The sequence below is a fragment of the Erigeron canadensis genome, chromosome 1, assembly GCF_010389155.1.
Source record: "Erigeron canadensis isolate Cc75 chromosome 1, C_canadensis_v1, whole genome shotgun sequence".
Taxonomy (NCBI): Eukaryota; Viridiplantae; Streptophyta; class Magnoliopsida; order Asterales; family Asteraceae; genus Erigeron; species Erigeron canadensis.
In genome coordinates, this window is record NC_057761.1 from 38,416,548 (window position 1) to 38,438,348 (window position 21,801).

Here is a 21,801-nt window from a genome sequence, read left to right on the forward strand (position 1 = left end):
CTCGGATGGCTAAGAAACGAGCCGACTTAGTCACCCGGTCAATTATCACCCAAAAGGTGTCCCGACCATAACTCGATCTAGGTAACTTCGTGATGAAGTTCATATCAATTCGTTCCCATTTACACTCCGGTGTTATTGACTGAACTAGTACATCGGGTGGTTCCTCGTGATCGGCTTTTTACTTGCAAACACGTGTTGCATTCACTAATGTATCTTGTAATGTCTTTCTTTATTCCCGGCCACCAACACGAGTCTCTTAGGTCAAAATACATCTCTTTGGACTCCGCGTGAAACTAGTCGTCCGACTTGTGAGCTTCATTCATCAGTTGCATCTGAATCACAGCATAAATGGGGATCCTCAATCATTCAACCAAGTATAAACCGCCATCGCCTTTTCTATTAAATCGTTCTTCGAAGCCATCTCCGTTGCATTATGTTCAATCCACTTCGGTCAAAACCGTGTGGAAGGCTTACGTGATTGGTATAGGTCACACTCTTGGTGCATATAAATAATGTCTTTAACATTTCAAGCTAGACATGACCGCTCCCAACTCCGATTCACGAGTCGGGTAATTCTTCTCACGCACTTTCAACTGTCTAGAAGCATAAGCAATCACTTTACCCCTTTACATCAAAACACAACCTTTGCCTGGATGCATCACAATAAACGACAAAATCATCAGTTCCTTCGGCCAAGCTTAAGATTGGTGCATCACACCACATGTCTTTCAACAATTGTAGGGCTTGTTCTAGCTTCTCACCCCGACCAAACGTCTTTCTCGTTGAGTCAACAAAGTTAGAGGGGCAATCTTCAAAAGCCCTTAATGGATCGTGTAATGTCGTCTCCAATTTTTTTCACCGTTTCAATTCCACTTGGGTCTACATGAATTCCTTCCTTGCTTACTACGTGACCAAGAAAGTGAACCACCTCGAGCTAACATTCACACTTGGATAACTTGGCATACAATTTTCTCTTCCCGGGGCAACTCTAAAACTTTCCTCCAACATTTCGAATGATCTTCTTTCATCTTAGAAAAGACAAGGATGTCATCAATGAAGAAGATGGCAAACTTATCCAAGTAGAGTCGACACACCGGGTTCATCAAGTCCATGAACACCGTCGATGCATTGGTCAACCCAAAAGGCATAACTGCGAATTTAAAGCGTTCATAACGTGTTCGAAAGGCCATCTTGGGAATATTATCTTCATGGACACGAAATTGGTGGTAACTCAACCGCGAATCAATATTGGAAAAGAAGCGAGCACAATGGAGTTGATCAAATGGATCACCAATTCTAATCGATTCACATTCGGAAGGGGTCCTCTTGCTTTGAAACACTAAATCTTCACCATTTTCTAACAGAATTCCTCACTACCCTACTACCGCGATATATAACCGCGTTCATTGCCGACGTCCAATCTACTCTCACAATCACGTCAAAACTACCGATATTGGAAAGAACTAGGTCTATGAGAAACGGGTGATTCTACAATTCTAACGTACAAGCACGGACAACTTGGTCAGTTTTCGTTAACCCACCATTTACCATTTCAAGTTCAAAGTAATGCGACAACGGAATAAGACCAGTATCAATCAAAGGCACGAATCATTGGTAATAAAGCTAAAATCGGCACCAGAGTCGAATAATACGATGGCGTATCGATTGTTGAGAAGGAAAGTATTTGCAACGACGTTTAGGATCAACACGAGTTTCGACCGCAATCACTGTAAAAGTTCTTCCATGGGGAGTAAGTTGTCGTTGAGCTTGTTGTTGACCGATAAGGTTGGGGCACTCATTTCGGTGGTGCTCATGACTACCACACACATAACAAGTACCTTGGGCCATCGGGGGATTTCGAGCATTGATTGGAACGACATTCAAAGGAAGGCATGACGATTGACGGAACACTTTTTTTGATAATTAATCCACTCGATTCTCTCACGACCTTCACGATTACCACGACCTCCACGACCACCTCTACTTCTTTGATTTCCTTGATCAATCGGTTTCTCTTACTCGCCTTGGAGCCTATAGTTCATGTTCGTTTTCCCATGGTCTATCCATCTTTCCGCGAACACACGTGTTGAATTTCCAAGTCAACCCTCACAATTCCCACACAAGCATTCACAATTAATTGTCACATAACAACAATCTAGCTTAGGTTATCCCGAGTCATTACATGAACACGTATTTCTACGGGGATATTGTCATGGTAATAAACTATGTTATCAGCATCTTATTCACATTCTAACTAATTACACAGTTTCAGTTCATATATAATCAAATCATTCTAATCAACATACCAATCCAATTATAACGAGGCAAAACATTATTGTTTCGTTCAATTCTCAATCAAATCCACAGTCAACATCGCAATTTCAAACCATATCTTACAAATACAAAGGGGTCAAGTCATAACAAGGCGGGTAAAGTGTGAGTCCCTCGATAGCTACAGATCGCTCTCGAGATCGTTTATGATTATGTCGTGAGTGCGGAATCCTCACGAGATAACTAGTTTGATTAGTAAACTGGTATATCGCTAATTATCAAGTAAATAATCAGCCGTATTATGCTATATTCGTTTCTATAAGGTATAGAACGAACTTAGGTGTCTGGTGTACGTGTATGTCGAATGTGTTACTTATTTTAGGGTATTCATTCGTATATATATGTTTCAGGTCGAACTGGGCTTGCTGGGCTTTGTTCTTACGAACTTAGCTGCCCAGCCCATGTAACGAAGTTAATCTTCGTTTGTACCAAACGAAGTTTATCTTCGTTTTCCTCTTACGAAGATATACCTTATCTTCGTTAGGTATAAGACATAGTTATATTCCTAAGTATTTCATCTTAAGGAATCCTAACACATATTATGTTTGTACTTGTATATCACACAACAAACATCATACATAACACATATATATAACACCAAAATATGTAATCAATCATTACCAAAACATAAATTTCATAATCTATCAATTACATATATAGATACGACATAAATTAACATAATATCTCAATCTAAACGACATATCAAATCTAAGTTGCTGTTGTCACATCAACGTGCATCAACAAACTCCCCCTTGACAGCAGCACCTTCGATTTCTAGATCTTCAAAATCTGATCATTCATCAAACAACAATCTTTTGCTATTTGCATGAATATCTTCATGTAAGCAGAGCTGAAGTATCTTACGATATCTACTTTCTTCATGCTTCCAAAATGGCAAAAACGAACACTCTGTATCGTACAACTTTCTCAGATCATTTCTTGAGAAGTTCACCAGCTGCATCGGATCATAAACTCTTCTCAACAAAATCTTCTTCTTTGAATCTGCATACATCTTGGCTTCACCAGAATTTCGATCAATTTCCCAATTATCCATCTTGTCCAAGACATCTTGTGCCCATTTCTTGGCAGGGACCTTGATCATGCACTTAATATCATGTTGAACAAACTCAACTGTTTTATCTGGCTTAACCACTCTTTTCTTCGATCTTGGCTCAATCTTAAACTGTGGTTTATCAGAATCTTTCATGTTCTTCCTTAACCAGAAATCTTTTCTGAGATTCTTACCAACAACATCAGCTAAGCCATCATCGCTTGGATTGATAATCCAGTTATTTCCAAGCTCATGTAAATCTTCTTCACATAAACTTCTGAAATGTCTCTCACACCACGCTAAGTACTGACAACCTCCTGGTCTTTTAAGCACAAAAAGCTTCAATTCATCATCATAAAACCAACTCCAGATGATTGTCTTGTACTCTGCAGCATCTTTATCTGAGATATGAGTCCAATACAAATTCGGTTTCCACGTTTCCCTATGTACTATCCAATCATTCACTCTTTTCTCGGGAACACGTCGATCAACAATATGTAATGAATCATCATCTCTGAGAGGAACTGGAAAATCATTTGAATTGAATGGTCTTGTCACATTAATCTCATAGTCAGATGGAATCGACACATCACCATTCTTAGCATACACAACAAAATGTAGAACTTGAGTTAGGCTGCTGAATGGAACTTGAAGCATTCTTTCCCTAACATCTGATCTCTTCTGATCCAACACTCTATTCTCTTCAATCAACGGATCTTCAGGAATTGAGTCCCATACTTCATCAAACCCATAAGGCTTCTTGAATATATCTAGATTTGGTTCAGGGACAAATTCGCCTTCCTCGAGGTCATCACCATCAAAGAATAAATCTGTATAATCTGAATCATCTATTTAAATTTACACAAAATGAACACCAGAATAGAAAGAATAATCATGATAATTATAATAAAGATGAAATGTACTTGTATTGAAATAAGATAAATTACATTTTCATTACATAAAATGTCATAACTTATTACACACAATCAATTATACATTCTATCTAATAATCTTTATCATAGACAAAATTAGAAACCTGAATCACGAGAAGCACCAGAAGGACCAGCACCAGAACCAGAAGCACCTTGCTGAGAAGTATCACCTCCTGTCTCCCCCTCGATCGCTGCACCCTTTCCTCTATCTTCAACTGGGCGAGAAACATTCCTTTCACCAGCATTATCAGCATCATCATCGTCATTCTGACGTCTTGGTTGAACCGCTGACAATCTGCAGACCTCTTCAGGAACTTCTCCCCCTTGATTCTTGACCCAGTTGATCAAAAAGGTTAAGGCAGCACGAGTATCAGTGAGATCAGACTCCAAAGTGCGAACTCTGGTCTCCAAAAGATCAACACGACGACCAAGAACAGGAGCAACAGCAGCAGTCGGTCTTGGAGGATCAGGCATTGCTACAGAAGAAGCTTCAACAACACGTCGACGCTTAATTCTGGTATATTGAAGATCAATACTCCCTTGCCTCTTCGCTGGACTAACCGAACGTGCTCTGTTTACAGGATCTTCCATATCCTCAAAAATCTCACGTAATTCAGAATCATGCTGAGCTGCAACATCAGGATCAATCTCAGCAGCAGCAGCAGGAGTGGAGTTAGCTGAATCTGAAAGAGCAGGAATGGCATGACAAGTCTTGCTTCTACGCTCTCTATGAAACGCAACACCCTCTTGATCAAACGACTGATGCGAATGATCACTTTCAGAAGCAGCCGCGACATCATGAATCATCTTAGTTCGACGTTCAGCAGCAGCAGAATCATCTGTGTCTGTCGCATTTGTAGCAGCAGAACCGTCGGAACTATCAATATCATCTCCATCATTTCCATCATCCGAACCAGCAGACTCATCCCCTGAATCATCATCAGAACCATCAACAGAACTCTCAGAAGAATCAGAATCAGAATCGGCATCAACATCATCCACAAACATATCATTCTCAAGACGAGATCGATAGTTTGGATTAATCAGGTGACCAAAAAGTGGTGGATCATGGAGACCAGCCACATTACTCGTATTGGCTTCAAGATCAGCAAAAAGACGCGAAGGCCAAGCATGAAGAACGTAGCGAGGACCTTGGTCATATTCTAAGTCCGGACAAAAATGTCTAACTATAGCCATCACAAAGCGAGGATACAAAAGAAATCGCTTTCTCCCCCTAGCGTTAATCTGATCAATAAACTCTTGATAAAAATATCTGGAGAAAGGATAAGGTCGATTATATACCAAAGCAACCATCTGCGATGCAATCTGAGCAGACAGTTGATCAAATCCAGCCTTGCGATTGCTCAAACAGACGAGCAATGCATATGCTAGATAACGCCATCGTCCTTGAAACCCACTTTTGTTGAAAGGAAGCTTGACCTGTCCGACAAATCCCATCCTTTGAAAGCAACGAAGAAGAAGCGCGAACTCGTAAGTCATCTCAACGTCTTCCTCTTCTTCGACGTCTGGTTCTGCTCCTAGATGCAAAATAGTGCGGAGCAATTCAGCATTGAAATCAAAAGTTGTGCCTTGAACAGTAGCACGTACAAAACTCTGTCCTTCAACCACGACTTCATGAGCAGTGGACCAGAAAGAATCAATATATTGCCTAACCAGTCTTGGCGAATCACAAAAAACAAAAGATAATCTCGAGCGAGCAATGTAGTTGAACATTTCATGAAAATGCTCGCAATTGTGCTGATCGGGATTGAGATTCAGTGCAAGATTATGCTTTTTCACAAATTGACGAGGAGCGAGAGCCATTTCTGCAAAACCAATCACAATATCGAAACAAATATAAATAATCACGATAAATGGATTGCAGAATTGAAAAACCCTAATTTGAAAAACCCTAATCCTTAATTTCACAAAATAAGTCTGAACGAAGATAACCAATAAATTCGTTAAGTAGACAGAACGAAGATAGAAGCTAAATTCGTAAACAATAACTAAACGAAAATAGATCTTAAGAATTAAATCTAAATTTACACCTAACGAAGTTTAAGTTCGTAAAGACTAAACTGTACATGCAAGTTCGTAAGTTATAAAACTTATCTTCTAAGTTCGTAACTTATAAACGAAGTCTAAGTTCGTTTGAATAAACCGAAGGGTGTTAAACTTAGCTAAGTTCGTTCCTTATCAACTTAGGTCTAAGTTCGTAAGGCATCATCTAAAGGTAACTTCATTTCTAGCCAAGTTAAATTCGTTCAATTCAAAATCTAAGTCCATGTGCACACATCTAAATTCGTTTTGAGCTAAAGTCTAAATTCGTTCACACAAGTCTAAATTCGTTTGAGTAAACCAGGTGAATGATTACAAGAATTTATAAACATAATCAGAACAAATCAAATCGAAGATACATGGAAAACCTAAATCGTTTTTTGTGAAAGAAAACAACATCAAACACTTACTTAGATCACAGTTGGCACAACGAATCAAGAAAACGAATTAAAGTGAGAAAAAGGAAAAGAGTTTGGGTTTTAGGGTTTTGCTTGAAAATAAAAGTAATTGTCGTTTGATGAAGTAACAACGAAGAAAAACCCGTTTATATAGTGAAATAACAATGGGCCACAATGGGTCGGGCTTAACTTCACAAACGAAGTTAGCCAAACGAAGATATTCTTCGTTTGAACAAAATTGTTTCGAACGTAGATAGCGGTTATCTTCGTAAGAACAAATCAGAAAATATTCCAGATTTCAGCAAGTTTCTGAAAATTTTCAGATTTTCATCCAAGCAATCTTCCAAAACACAACCCTTTATCACAATCTGTACATAGCAAAAACTCGTTAGAAAGCAACCTGTTCATGCCTTGTACTAAAAACGTGCTTAGCACCCAAATTCATAATCATAATGTAAGTAGATAACCGAACATTATAATCTTGAATGAAAACCCATGGTTTAAACGCTATCCATAAACAAACCTGAAAATAATCAATTTAAATATGAACCTCATTAACAATTTGATTATGACACCGAGAACTTCCTTGGATCATAGATATTCATGACAACAAACCATCTTGAAACACTTAAGTCCCATACTAGATGCCGTCTACAAAACTAACAATGAACAATCCAACACAAATTCACTGAAGAACTTAGGAAAATATCCAAAGGTTGTCATAAATCACTACATGAAATTCAAAAGAAACTAATGTCAAATTTGATTATTTTCATTAAATACATGAATCATAAATAAATAATTATTCCAAAAATAAAACCAGTTCATGTATTCAGCCTTCACATGCTCAAATCTGCATCACAAATATTATCACTACACATCAAGGATCTTAATCATCATGATATCATCCGTGTAAATAACAATGTAGTAACAGAAATCAGCATTCCAACGTTATCTTCTTAACCTGAACACTGCACACTTACCACAGAACTCATCAACGCATTGAGAACAAACAGTATAATGCAGAAAATTCAAGTTACAATCACACTCAATCAGGGTTAACAAATATGAAATAACTAAAAATCTAACAACAGATCAAGGAGGTCATTTCTTGTCAAACCCTAAAATGTCACCACACAAATTTAAACAAACCCGATTAATAATTTGGTGACAAGTGAAAATCATGAGATTTCAAATGACTTTGACATTTCACATTACACTTGAAAAGATCATTTTCTAAACTTTAAACAAATTAATGTCCATATTAGAAAATCTTCTTTGTAAACAATCTACACAACCTCATTAAAAATTCACATGAAGGAATTCAGCAAAACATATACTCAGAATTTGAATAGGATCTCTCGTGCAATAAGAACTTATAAAAATACTATTTTGACTCAATTAAAAAGAAAAATAACACAGAGTAAAAATTGCAGAATAATAAACTAATCTAAGTTCTAATTAACCAGACTTTATACATTATTCACATTAAGCGTGATTACTGCTGATTAGATCAGGTTAGCATGTTACAAAAGCCTGCGGGTGAGAAATAATTCTCTTATTATACGTTATGAACCGTGACCCAATAGCGATTACCGGTATGTTTGTCCTCTTAAACACTCGGTATATCTAGTTTCCTTTGAGTTATGACACTTTCGACATACCCTGGCCAAGGACAGTCATCATGTAACCCGAGTAGCCTAATATGCCATTTGAATAGTTTGCGAACTTATGTAACCCACATTCAGATATACTTTCGTAATCGATACAAGCACTAAGATAAAAAAATATATATATTCAATATATTCAAGAACATCCTTAACCAATCATGAGACACTTTGTGGATAACTGAATTGAATTACTTTGTGATTTCACATATTTGCTTCTGCATTTCATGATTTATAAGGAACCCATGATTTTCTATGAGATCCATGTAGCGAACTTTCCGACAACCTATCCCAAGTTGGAAGCTTTAGGTAGGCTAAGTATTCAAAGATACCCCGAGGACATACTTGTCCGAATCTCAAAGACCACATTAGCCCCTTAATTTGCATTTAATTGATTTGCATAACAATATCACATTTACTTTTATGCTCATGATTGATAGAGGTTCTTGCCTATTCATTGAACAAATCTTATAGTAATGCTAGATCTTTCACAAAATTTAAGGACTAGATCAATTCATTACTGAAAAGCAAGCAATCTCAGCCATATATCTGAATATGTTTCCCACAAGAACATTATATAATTTAAGTTCAAATTGAAGGAAACCTTGGCACTTTGTGTCTACCGATATATCCCAAATTGTAATCACAGATCTAATCAGTTATATTACGATTAAGCAGGCTTAAAAGCTAAAGTATCGTCACTTCTCATCATTTAGCGCAGTAACCTTACTTTATTCATATTTTTTGGATTTTCTATTTTTCAATGTTTTTGTATTTTTCTGACACTAGATATATACAAACTTATACTAAGACAACTCTTTTTGTATATTTTTTTTTTTATGACTCTATCTATGTACGACTTACACTACAAAGACACACAAAAAATAACTTTAAGTTCTTTGAGAGAAACTACTCGGCATTCTTCATACCATTGAGTTGAAATAACAACTCAAGACGAGGTCCATCAAAAGCTTTAGTGTATAGATCAGCAAGATTATCATCAGTAATAACCTTTTCTAAATGAATAAGCTTTTTCTCAAAACAGTCACGTATGAAATGATACTTTATATCTATGTGCTTGGTGACTTTAAAGTTTTTCGGATTCTTGGTAATATCTATGGCAAACTTATTATCAATACAAGTAGGAGTATTAGAGATATTCATACCATAATCGCGCAATTGTTGCTGTATCCAAAGCACCTGAGAACAGCAATATCCAGCAGCAATGTACTCTGCTTCACAGGATGACTGTGCAACAGATGTCTGCTTTTTGCACTGCCACGATACAATTCTCCCCCCTAAAAGCTGACATCCACCTGACGTTGATTTCCTATCCGAGTTGTCACCACCATAATCCGAATCAGTATAAGCTACAAAGTCAAAAGAACCATACATGGGATACCAAAGACCTAGACGAGGCTTGGCTTTCACATAACGAATGATTCTTTTTGCAGCTTTCAAGTGAGACTCTTTCGGATTAGCCTGATATCTAGCACACATAGAAACAGCAAAGGTAATATCTGGACGTGAGGCTGTCAGATACATCAAGGATCCAATGATAGCTCGATATTGAGTGGCATCGACGGATGGATCATTAGGCTTATCAGGACACAACCCATGATTAGTTTTAATGGGAGTAACAGCATCCTTAGCATCAGACATGCGAAACCGAGTAAGCAAATCTTTGACATACTTGGTCTGATGTATAAAGAAGCCATCTTTCAGTTGATCCACCTGTAGTCCAAGGAAGAAGGTTAATTCCCCCATAGCACTCATCTCAAACTTAGCCTTCATGCTCTGTTCAAATTCCTTGCACATTTTGTCATCAGATGAACCAAAAATGATGTCATCGACATAAACCTGTACAAGCAAGTAGTCCGTCCCTTTCCATTTAATAAACAATGTGCTGTCTATAGAACCTCTGGTAAAACCACTTTCCTTCAAATGTGTTGACAATTTTTCATACCACGATCGAGGAGCCTGATGTAAACCATATAAAGCCTTATCGAGACGATATACTTTATTAGGAAAGTTTGGATCCTCAAACCCGGCAGGTTGTTCTACATACACTTCTTCTTTAATATCTCCATACAAGAAGGCACTCTTTACATCAATCTGATACACCTTAATACCTTTATAACTAGCATATGCGAGAAATAATCGAATAGCTTCAAGTCTAGCTACAGGTGCAAATGTCTCATCGTAATCAAAACCTTCTTGTTTCTCAAATCCTCTAACCACTAATCGAGCCTTATTTCGAGTGACTACACCTCTGTCATCTCGTTTACAACGAAAAACCCAACGCGTTGTTAAAGGAGATTCACCCGGAGGTAAGTCAACTAACTTCCATACCTCAAGCTTTCGAAACTGAGCCAATTCTTCTTGCATCGCCTCAACCCATGACGGTTCCTTAAGAGCCATTCCAACATTCTTAGGCTCAACCTGAGAGATAAAGCAGTAATACAAGTACCAAGTAATTGCCCCAGTATCCTTAACTTCAGCAAACATACACGACGGTTTCTTAGATTGATTCCTCGTGCGAACAGAGGCAAAAGCATCACCAATGATTTGCTTGACCGGATGATCCTTGTTGACTCTGGTTTGAGGAACCTTATCGACAGAAAGATCATCTCCCAAATTCATCTGCACATGTTGCTCTGGAGTTTTATAATCTGGAGTTTTAGGCTCCTCCTGAGTCTCACCTTCTGTGTCATCAGTATCATAGAAAGGAGAATCAGGTAGAGGAACATGCAAAGGATCGGTAGGAACTATAGGAGCAGGCTCTAAGGTTGAATCTGCTACTTTTGTCCCACTAGATTCTCCAGATTCAGAGGTAGGCTCAACTATTGGTGAGTAAACAGAAGAAGAACCAGAAACCGGTCCACCATCCAGAGGATCATGAAGAGTAACGACATCCTCCACTGTTGGAACACCTGCAAAAGAAACAGGACCACGAAAAGAAGTGAAAACACCATCATAATCAAAATTATTAGCAGGACCAAGGTGTACAGCAGGCTTATGACTGACAATTACGACATTTGTACCAAGATCTACTTTGCCAGTCTTCTGATTGTACACACGCCTAATCGGTGTACTCGGAACATAACCCAGAAAGAAACCCTCCTCAGATTTAGGTTCAAATTTCCCTTGAGGAAGAGTTTTAAGAAAAGTGCACGGAACACCGAAAGGCTCAACATTCTGTAAATTGGGCTTTTTGTTGTGCAACAGTTCATAACTAGTCTTCTTAAACCGTTTAATAGTCAAAACCCGATTCAGAATGTGACAAGCTGTATTCACTGCCTCTCCCCAGAAAGGAATAGGAAGCCCTGAATCAGCAAGTATCGGTACTTGGGGATATGGTATAACAAGATATCAGTTTGTACTCCCATATGGGTTGCAAACCGGGAGACGCCGATTGCTGATAAAACAGGCATGTTGATACTCAGTCATGAAGGAAACCTGATTATTTTGGCAGATGGTGGAAACACTAAAATCTGGTCATCCAATTCGACATCATTGTTGGCAATCAATAATCCAGTTGCTCGGATTATGGACATTGGAAATCTTGTTCTTCTGGATTATAGTAGTGCCAATAATAATCAAAACTACCCAATTTGGCAGAGTTTTGATTATATGGGTGACAAGTTTATAGCAGGAATGAGACTTGGAAAGGATTTAATAACAGGGTTAGAGTGGTCCATGACATCTTGGAAGAGCCCTGATGATCCTTCTCCGGGCCAATATGTATATTGGGTAGACACAAATGGATATCCACAAACGTTTGGGAGGAAAGGTAAGGATTTGCGATGGAGAATTGGACCATGGAATGGTCTCGGAAATAGTGGCCTTCCTAGTGACACTCCAAATCCATTTTACACAATGGATTTTGTTGTTAATCAGGAGAAAATATATTATAGATTTGAACTTAAAACTTCAGCTATTCAACGCATATATCAACTGACATGGGACGGCAAGTTACTGCAACTGCAATGGATAGAGAGACGGCAACAGTGGGTTGTGTATACTGATGTTGGAGTAGACAATTTTAATCGTTATGCAGTATGCGGTCCTTATGGAAGCAATAACATTAATAGGCGTGGTCTTTGTAGCTGTTTGAGAGGCTTTGAACCAAGATTTCCAGATGAGTGGGAAGCATCAGATTGGTCAGACGGATGTCAACGAAAAAAACCTTTAGATTGTGCAAGTGGAGATGGCTTCCAGAAAATATCAGGAGTGAAACTTCCAGACACACGACATTCATGGTACAATGTGAGCATGACCTTAGGTGAATGCGAGATGGCTTGTAGAAGAAAATGCAATTGTACAGCTTATGCAAATTTAGATATTAGAGGAAGTGGGTGTTTGTTGTGGTTTGATGAGCTTATGGACATAAGAGAATATGATGTAAAGCACAATCTTTACATAAGATTGGCCGCCTCTGAATTTGCAGGTACTCCCCTTTTAATCTGACATTATTTTCCTATCTCAGTCTATTAGAGCTTTAGATCTCTCTTGTTTTCTCATTTCTGAGTCAGTTTACGTTAATTTTTTAGTTAGTTTAACATCTATCCATTTGTAGAGAAGTCATACTGAATTTCATGACTCCTCGTTATTGGAAGGAAATAATATATCGCAATTTAGCTACAAGAGGAAGAAAAAAGTGCTTGCAGTAGTATTGCTCTCAATTGCCTCAGCTGTGCTGTTAGTGTTGCTTGCAGTCGCGTATGCTTATAAGAAGAAAAAAAGACCTTACGTGAAACAAAGAGGTAACAAAATTTAGTTTTAATGCTTCTAGAAATGAATCAATAGTAATCAAGGTTGTAAAACACAGTTGGTGGTACTTCAGAGGGTCGGCTACATAGTAGTGATTATCGGCCTAGGTGGGGAGTACTGTACTTGGATAGGAGTATTTGAATATAAAATTCGAAAGTTATTTAAATACTTCAAACTGAATATAGCCGAGTTTTTGATCAAGTTTGACCGAGGTAACACCAAGTTTAGGCCGAGTTTCGACCAAGAATGTTTGAATTTTGACCAAACCTATACTTTGGCTGATTCAGCCTTTTAGCGAGCAATGATTACTCAGGATTGTGGAGTGAGTTTTACAACACTGAAAAACCGACTATAACTTAATGAAGAAAAAATTGACATGTTGTATACTTGTATTGTAGGAATCTGGAATGCATATGATAAAAAGAATAGCAGTGTTCAGATGGAAGATACTGATGATGACTTGCCCTTTTTGAGCCTGTATGAAATAGCAAAGGCTACTGATAACTTTAGTATCAATAACAAGATTGGAGAAGGTGGCTTTGGTCTTGTTTACAAGGTAACTTATTAGCCATGTTAGAAAAAGCAACAACTATCAGTATCATGAATAATCAAAAGTTTCATATAAATCTCAGGGTGTGTTGGAAGGAGGACGAGAGGTAGCTGTGAAAAGGCTCTCTGAATCATCCAAGCAAGGGCATGATGAATTCAAGAATGAAATCATGTGTATTGCCAAACTTCAGCACCGAAATCTTGTTAAGATTCTCGGATATTGCATTCATGAAAATGAAATGATTTTGATTTATGAATACATGGTTAACAAAAGCTTGGACTCATTTCTGTTTGGTATAGCTCTCAATCTCTCTCTCTATGATTTCACATTTATACTTTCACACTTGTGGTATTATATGCTTAACCAAGCAGTAGTTCTTTTTGGGATCAGATGAAACCAGAAGTTCAATGCTTGACTGGCCTCGCCGGTTTCAAATTATCCATGGGATGGCTCGAGCTATTCTATATCTACATCAAGATTCCCGCCTCCAAATTATTCATAGAGATCTCAAAGCAGGCAATATTCTGTTAGATGCTGACATGAACCCAAAGATCTCTGACTTTGGTCTTGCTAGAAAGTTTTTCGGGTCTGATACTACTTTGACCAAAACGAAAAAAATTGTGGGAACATAGTAAGATTCTGAAACCATCGTTTATTAGATTAATTTTGCAGTTAATTCTCTATAATGAAAAAATAAACCAAAACCCCATATGCAACTTTGCTGCAGCGGTTACATTTCTCCAGAGTATGCAGTACATGGGAAATTCTCCACAAAGTCAGATGTATTTAGCTTTGGTGTTTTGGTATTGGAGATAGTGAGTGGTAAAAAAAACACGGGATTCTCTCACCAAGATCACAGTGACAACCTTCTTGGACATGTACGTACATATAACTGATATACTGTAGTAGATTTAAAAACCAAACTATTGTCTTTGTGTATGTGTGTTACTTATATCATGATATTTAGGCATGGAGACTCTACAAAGAAAACAGGTCAATTGAACTCACGAGTGCGTCTGTGCGTGACTCATGCATCGTATCTGAAGTATTGCGATCAATACATGTTGGGCTATTATGTGTACAACATCATGTAGAAGATAGACCAACTATGATGTCGGTGATTCTGATGCTGATCAGTGAGGGCGTTTTGCCTGAACCTAAACAACCTGCCTTTTACACAGGAGAAAGGCATGGCGAACTTCAGTCCGTGTCATCGGCTGATGAATACATGATAACACAATTATTTGCTCGATAGAAAGCACATGTTAATGTCAAATATACATATAGCCCCAACATTTTTTTAGTAGCAACTAATTTCGACTAGCTGAAGCATGTGGTTTTCCAGAATTTGAAACTAGATATCCATACAAATTCCAAATGATCTTTATTGTTATACGACCAAACCACAAGAACCATCCGTGTATTTAACTCATTGTAACAACTTTGCTTGCCTTGTTATAGCAGCTTGGATTGTAGTATTTGTAGTGATCAAATCATATTGATATTCGGTCCACAACTCCATATGATTCCTTTTGCTCATTTACTAATCACTATGCGTTAAAATACATACTTTCTTTCATACATTTTATGTAATTGTTAAGACCGTTGCTTGTATGCCTCGAATATCTTGTTACGTTACAATACAGTCCATATGGTCATTTGTAATAAACGAGAGTATATATGAGACACTGAATACGTGTAGAACCGTCCTGGTCAAAGACAAGCTTACTTTTCTGTTACATTCTTTATATGATGATAAAAACAAAACATTTGTTTTGTTTTCATCGAATTCTATGAGTACATATGTCCTATACGGCCTTCTCCCAAGATTAATTACACGAAAAATTTAATTAATATCCTGCACCTCTGCCTTTGTCTCGTAGAGGCGATTCAATGGCTAAGGGTGGTTCGAGTTTTCACATGTCTGCAGTGCCTGTGACTATTTTTGCTCATTTGTTAGTTATATCGATTGCAGCCCTTACCCTGGCTTGGCTTATAAAGTTTCGTGAAGGCTTTGCTTTCAAATCTCAGTCAAATAAAGCCAAGATTTTCAATGTAACAAACTTCTTGTTTTCACTATGTACACGCATACATTTTTGTGTTTACAGTTCTCATTAGTTGGTTAATCATGTGATTATAACTTCATGAACCGGCCTTTTGCAGTTGCACCCGCTTCTCATGATACTAGGATTCGTTCTGTTTTCCGGGGAAGGTAAGATATTATGGATTTTACGGCTAAAAAGTCTAACATCATAATCAGATATTTGTGTGCTAACAGAAATTTAATTGACAATCAGCAATCATCATGTACAAGGCGGTCCCTGCAAAGCGACGTGCACAAAAACTAATGCATTTGATACTTCACTTTATTGCACTTGTTGCTGGAATCATTGGTGTTTATGCGGTTTTCAAGTTCCATAGTGAAGTGGGCATCATACATATGTACACCCTGCATTCCTGGATTGGCTTATCGACTATCTGCTTATTTGGTTTACAGGTTATTATCATATAAAACTAATTAATCATCCTTTGCCAATTACAATTCCTGAAAGCGTAGTATATATATGTCCTAATAAGTGAAAACTTTGATGTATGATGGCACACAGTGGCTGCTGGGTTTTTTCTCTTTCTGGTACCCGCGTGCAGAACCAATGAAAAGGGCTAGAATGCTTCCATGGCATGCTTTCTTTGGCATGGTCATCTTCTTTATGACAATAGTGACTGCTGAGACCGGATTGACACAAAAATTCCTTTTTCAAGGCCTACGACGCAGCCAAGAAGCACTCATCGTTAACTTTACAGGATTGTTGATACTCCTTTTCGGGATATCTGTTGGCCTCATTGTCATACTTCCCCGAAGAATTGTCTGATAAATAACTGTTGTTTATCTTGAAAATTATCTACTAGATATATTTGTATCAGGTTTGCTTCATTTATTCAGTTCATTCTAATAAATAAATTGTGTGCCGTTGATGTTCCTCAATCTAATCAGGTGTAATTTTAATTTGAAGTGAATTTCAATTACCAGAATTAAGGAAAATTTACACAATGGTAGAGAGAAAAAGTAAGAAACTAACATAAGTGATGTGAGTGGAGTTCAGTTCCTTTGAAAAGTCTCTTTGGTTACAAGTAGTAAAAATTGTGTCACCAAATTACTTCAAAACAACAACGCAAGCAAAATTTCTTATATTGTAAGTAGAAAATAGGAGCAAAAATATTCTAAATCAGCTTTAGTTGTCGATAAAACAACTATATTAAACTTTAGTAATCAAGTCACAAACTACAATAATCTTTGTGGTTACCTCAAAGGAATATTAAGTATCAACGAATGCAAATGTACAACAATTCAATAGGTTTTCAACAACACAAATAGAGTATAAGCTATAAAGTTTACCTTTGTTATTAGGGATTAGTATTTTAGAATGTAAACAACTTTACACAAATAGTTATAGTATGTATCGAACTTCAATCACGTGTATTGTATGTAAAACTTTCAAATCTTGTGCATTGTATGTATCCGAGTATATGTGTCAACCATATAAGTTGCCACTTATCAAGTTTTGATTGGTTAAATACATACAATGCACAAGATTTAAAAGTTCATTACATACAATACACAAGATTGAAGTTCGATACACACTATAACAATTCGTGTAAAGTTGTTTACATTATGGGATACTAATCCCTTGTTATTATGATACTACATTATAAAGCTTTTAGCTACATTCAATAGGTTTTCGACAACACAAATAATTGCGGTTTTACCTTTGTTGTTTTTTGTTTTTGTTTTTTTAATGGGAGAGAGGATATCAAGTATTTTTGGCAAAACTAACTAGTAGGTTTTAAATGTAGCTAAAAGCTTGAAGCCGCAATTATTGTAAGAGTGTATTATGACAAAATAAATAAAAACTACGAGTAATAATTAATAATGGAAACCGTTGATAGTTATTTAAATTAAAAGGAGTATTAATATTAATGTGATTTGATTGGTCAGAAACCCTAAAAGCTATAAACTAGAAGCTTGTTTATGTAGCTTTTAGTAAGTTTTGTCAAATTAAACCTTTAAGCACTTGTAAACGAGATTTTTTTAAATTTAATTAGATATTATTTATTATTATTATTTTTTATTAGAAACTAGAAACTCCGGCCACCAAAACATACTTTTCATGTACTTTTATGGGTATTCCCATTTCCAATTGTAAGAATTATTCAAAGACAACTTTTTCTATCATCTATACTTCCGGTGTTGACCTATTCTCAAATATTATATCCATGTAAAGAAATATCAAAGTTCCTATGCTTTCTTCGAACATTAAATGAGAGACGGAAATCATTCTTCAAATTAAAAAACCTATGTTTTAATTCGTCGAATGGGCTCAACCTTTTTCCCAAAAGACCTAATAAGTCCAATGGAATTAACTCAAGTCTCTCTCGTCATATTCATGGGAGATGATCATATAGCGACTAAGCGATGTGTTTGAAAAATAAATCACATACTCCATTGTCATTTAATGAAAAGTCAAGTATCCTCTTGTTATATTCATGCAAAACCAATTGAAAATTGAGATCTCTCAACAGTAGCTATATTGAAACAGGTGGAATACCACACATGAGACAATGTTTTTAATACCATCCTGTTTCAGCGCAAAGATACAATAGCGACTAATATTCGACGGTTTTTAACAGGTGTTGACAAATATTAAAAGATTTTGAGACGACTTCATAATCTTCATTGCCTAAAATAAAATTTGAAAGTATGACAGTTAACTCCACCGATTAGTATCTTATGTTTTTTGTACGAGAAAGCGTGTAATACCAATAAACACTACAACCTTTTTCAAGAAATATACAGTTTGTAGGCTGAGCGGATCTATGACAAGATTTAGCCCTCCCTACTAGGTGAACATGGATACATAAATTTTTTTATTTAGGCACCCCCTTGCTTGTAACCCAAAAAAGATCTCCAGCTACAAAAAATAACAAACCACATGGACCATTTTTGCATTTAACTCTATTACTTTCAACAAATTTAAACACAAGATACACAGAAGAACATAAGCTAGTCATCACCAAGGGCTTCCAGCCAGGTCCTACCATAGGTCGGGTCCACTTTTAAGTTTTAAACCCTTGAACATGGGCTCTACCACACTTTATTTTTGCTATAAATCATATTAGATGGCATTGCTATTGCTCATTGTCCAAACTAATGGTGACTTCTTCTTCCCACATGATGAGCTTGATTATCTCTATCTTCACCATTTTCCTCACCTTTCATATAGCCAAAACCCAAAATGTAACCCGTGGTTCTTCTTTAACGCCGACCGGTGCCACAACTTCATGGTTGTCGCCATCACGCCTATACGCCTTTGGTTTCTATCCACAAACACGTGGCTACACTATTGGTATCTATATTGCCGGAATTCCAGAAAGGACTGTGGTCTGGACAGCCAGCCGCGACAACCTTCCAATCTCAAATAATGCTACTTTACGGTTCACAGTTGATGGAGGGCTTACCTTGGACCGAACACAGGACCAAGAAATCAGTATAGTTGATATTAGTGGTGCTTCTTTTGCTTCCATGCAAGATAATGGCAACTTTGTGCTCTATGATGGGACAACGGTACTATGGCAAAGCTTTGACCACCCTACCGATACCCTTTTGACTGGGCAACATCTTGCCAATGGTGAAACACTGATTTCAAGTGTCACGGAGACAGACCAGTCCACTGGTATCTTTAGGCTCAAAATGCAAAGTGATGGATTCCTTGTGCAGTACCCGAATTTGCAGGAGATTCCAGATACAGTTAGTTATGCTTATTGGGCCACAGCAGGATATGGACCTAATAATGTGACACTAAATCTTGATTCGGGTGGTTTTCTCTACTTGTTGAAAAATTCAACCGACTTAGTCAGGAATTTAACTCAAAAAGGTTATCCTACAGGTAGGGCAATCTATCGAATGAGAATTGATGTAGATGGCATCTTTAGATTGTATTATCATAATCTAAGCAACACGGACAAGAATGGATCTGTCATATGGGCATCCTCGGATAACATGTGTACAGGGAAGGGTCTATGTGGTGTAAACGGGTACTGTACAGTCATGAACAATGCTGCACGATGTCAATGTTTGCCCGGGTTTGAATTTGTCAATCCGGACATTTGGAGGTTGGGTTGTAAAAGAAATTTTACAGTAGAAACCTGTAAGATTGTGGATGCGGGTACCGCTTTCTGGATGACGCGTTTGAATAATGCTAGATGGGAAGGAGACCCATATGCTTTCCCAGAAGCACCTACCCAACAAGAGTGCTCAGTTGCTTGCTTGAATGACTGCAACTGTGAGGTGGCACTATTCACCAAACAAGTATGCAAGTTGCAAAAGCTTCCTATAAGATTCATTGAAGTAGTTCAGAGCGAGTCAAACGTTGGATTAGTCAAAGTATACGCATCTTCAGATCCATCTAATACTACAACTCAACATGAGAAAGTGCGGCAAACGAAGATATTGGTTATCGGTATTTCACTTATCTCATTAGCCATACTCATTCTGCTACTTTCTGGAGTACTAATCTTGATCGGGAGAAATCATGTTTTGGCATACAAAAAAGTATCTGATAATCTTAATGTCCAATTATTCGAGGACATAGGACCTCGGGCTTTTTCATATGGTGAGTTAGAAAGAATAACAGATGGTTTTAAACAGGAATTGGGTAGAGGATCATTTGGGATAGTTTACAAAGGTATCATAGAGAGCTCAAAGAAAGCGGTGGCAGTAAAGAAAATAAAGGAAGAGTTTGTTCAGCAAGGTGAAAGAGAATTTCAAACTGAAACAAACGTGATTGGGAGAACTTATCACCGTAACTTGGCAAAGCTGATTGGTTATTGCTGCGAGGGTCGTGAAAGACTACTGGTTTTCGAGTACATGACTAATGGATCACTTGCAGATATACTGTTTGAACGCAAAGAAGGCAAGTCGAAGCCATGTTGGATGGATAGAATTCATATAGCAGTTGATATCGCCCGAGGAATCCTTTACCTGCATGAAGAATGTGAAACAGTGATAATTCACTGTGACATAAAGCCTCAAAATATCCTCATGGATGAGTATGGATGTGCCAAGATTTCCGATTTTGGATTGGCAAAACTACTAGAGCATAATCAAAGTAAAACATCCACTTTAATAAGAGGCACAAGGGGTTACGTTGCGCCTGAATGGTACAAGAAGCTACCCATTACGGTTAAAGTGGATGTATATAGTTTTGGAATTGTTCTGTTTAGTATTATATGCTGTAGGAAGAACGTCGACAATAGTCTTCCTGTTGAGGAAGCTATCCTTGAAGAATGGGTGTATGACTGTTATGCATCAGGTGAAGTGTATAAACTGGTGGATGACGAGGATGTAGATAAGAAGACACTCGACAGAATGATCAAAATAGGGCTTTGGTGCATTCAAGAGGATCCATCCCTCCGCCCCTCGATGAAGCAAGTAGTGTCGATGCTTGAAGGGACTGTGAAAATCCCAGTACCTCCCAACCCTTATTCATTCCTGAGTGTTGATTAGCTCTGTAAAACATTAAAAAACACTACAAATTCGTATTATGTAATATAGCTAATTGTTGTTGGTTGTAATTGTCAATCGGAAGTTTGTTTGTTTGTTTAATTATATATAATGTTGAATATGTGATTATTCATTAAATTGTAATTTCTAAATCTGTATGTTCAGTGTTTATTTTATTTTATTTATGTGTTTTTGTAAGTGCAACTCGCTGTGTGTTTATGTTGTGAATTGCTGGTATGCTTCGTGAGTACTTGTAAGTTCTAAATTGCAATAAGTGGGTTCAGAACTAAATACAAAGCAAAAGGGTCCATAGAGAGGTATAAAGCCAGATTGGTAGCAATAGGCTATCACCAACAAGTTGGCATTGATTTCAATGAAACCTTTGCACCAGTAGCCAATACATTAACACTATATTCAGTGTTCATCATAACTAGGCACTTGAACAATACATTCGTACATTGTGGACAACAAACTTTGTGA

The 21,801-nt window shown here is 37.4% G+C and overlaps 3 protein-coding genes across 3 annotated transcripts; all 3 read left to right on the plus strand.

Moving 5' to 3' along the window:
- Window positions 1-1,653: 1,653 nt before the first annotated feature.
- On the plus strand, window positions 1,654-15,189 carry LOC122591890 (G-type lectin S-receptor-like serine/threonine-protein kinase At4g27290). Its single transcript, XM_043764119.1, has 9 exons — window positions 1,654-1,785; window positions 11,125-11,201; window positions 11,776-12,890; window positions 13,060-13,206; window positions 13,612-13,769; window positions 13,846-14,056; window positions 14,154-14,394; window positions 14,491-14,641; window positions 14,731-15,189. The coding sequence occupies exons 1-9, from the start codon at window positions 1,654-1,656 to the stop codon at window positions 15,016-15,018; spliced, it is 2,520 nt and encodes an 839-aa protein (XP_043620054.1). The 3' UTR covers window positions 15,019-15,189.
- Window positions 15,190-15,656: 467 nt separating this feature from the next.
- Window positions 15,657-16,633, plus strand: LOC122591899 (probable ascorbate-specific transmembrane electron transporter 1). Its single transcript, XM_043764127.1, has 4 exons — window positions 15,657-15,818; window positions 15,927-15,975; window positions 16,061-16,260; window positions 16,370-16,633. Exons 1-4 carry the CDS (start codon window positions 15,657-15,659, stop codon window positions 16,631-16,633), a joined length of 675 nt encoding a protein of 224 aa, XP_043620062.1.
- A 2,336-nt stretch (window positions 16,634-18,969) lies between these two features.
- Window positions 18,970-21,471, plus strand: LOC122591909 (G-type lectin S-receptor-like serine/threonine-protein kinase LECRK1). The gene has a single exon (XM_043764137.1). The coding sequence runs from the start codon at window positions 18,970-18,972 to the stop codon at window positions 21,322-21,324; it is 2,355 nt and encodes a 784-aa protein (XP_043620072.1). The 3' UTR covers window positions 21,325-21,471.
- The last annotated feature ends 330 nt before the right edge of the window (window positions 21,472-21,801 follow it).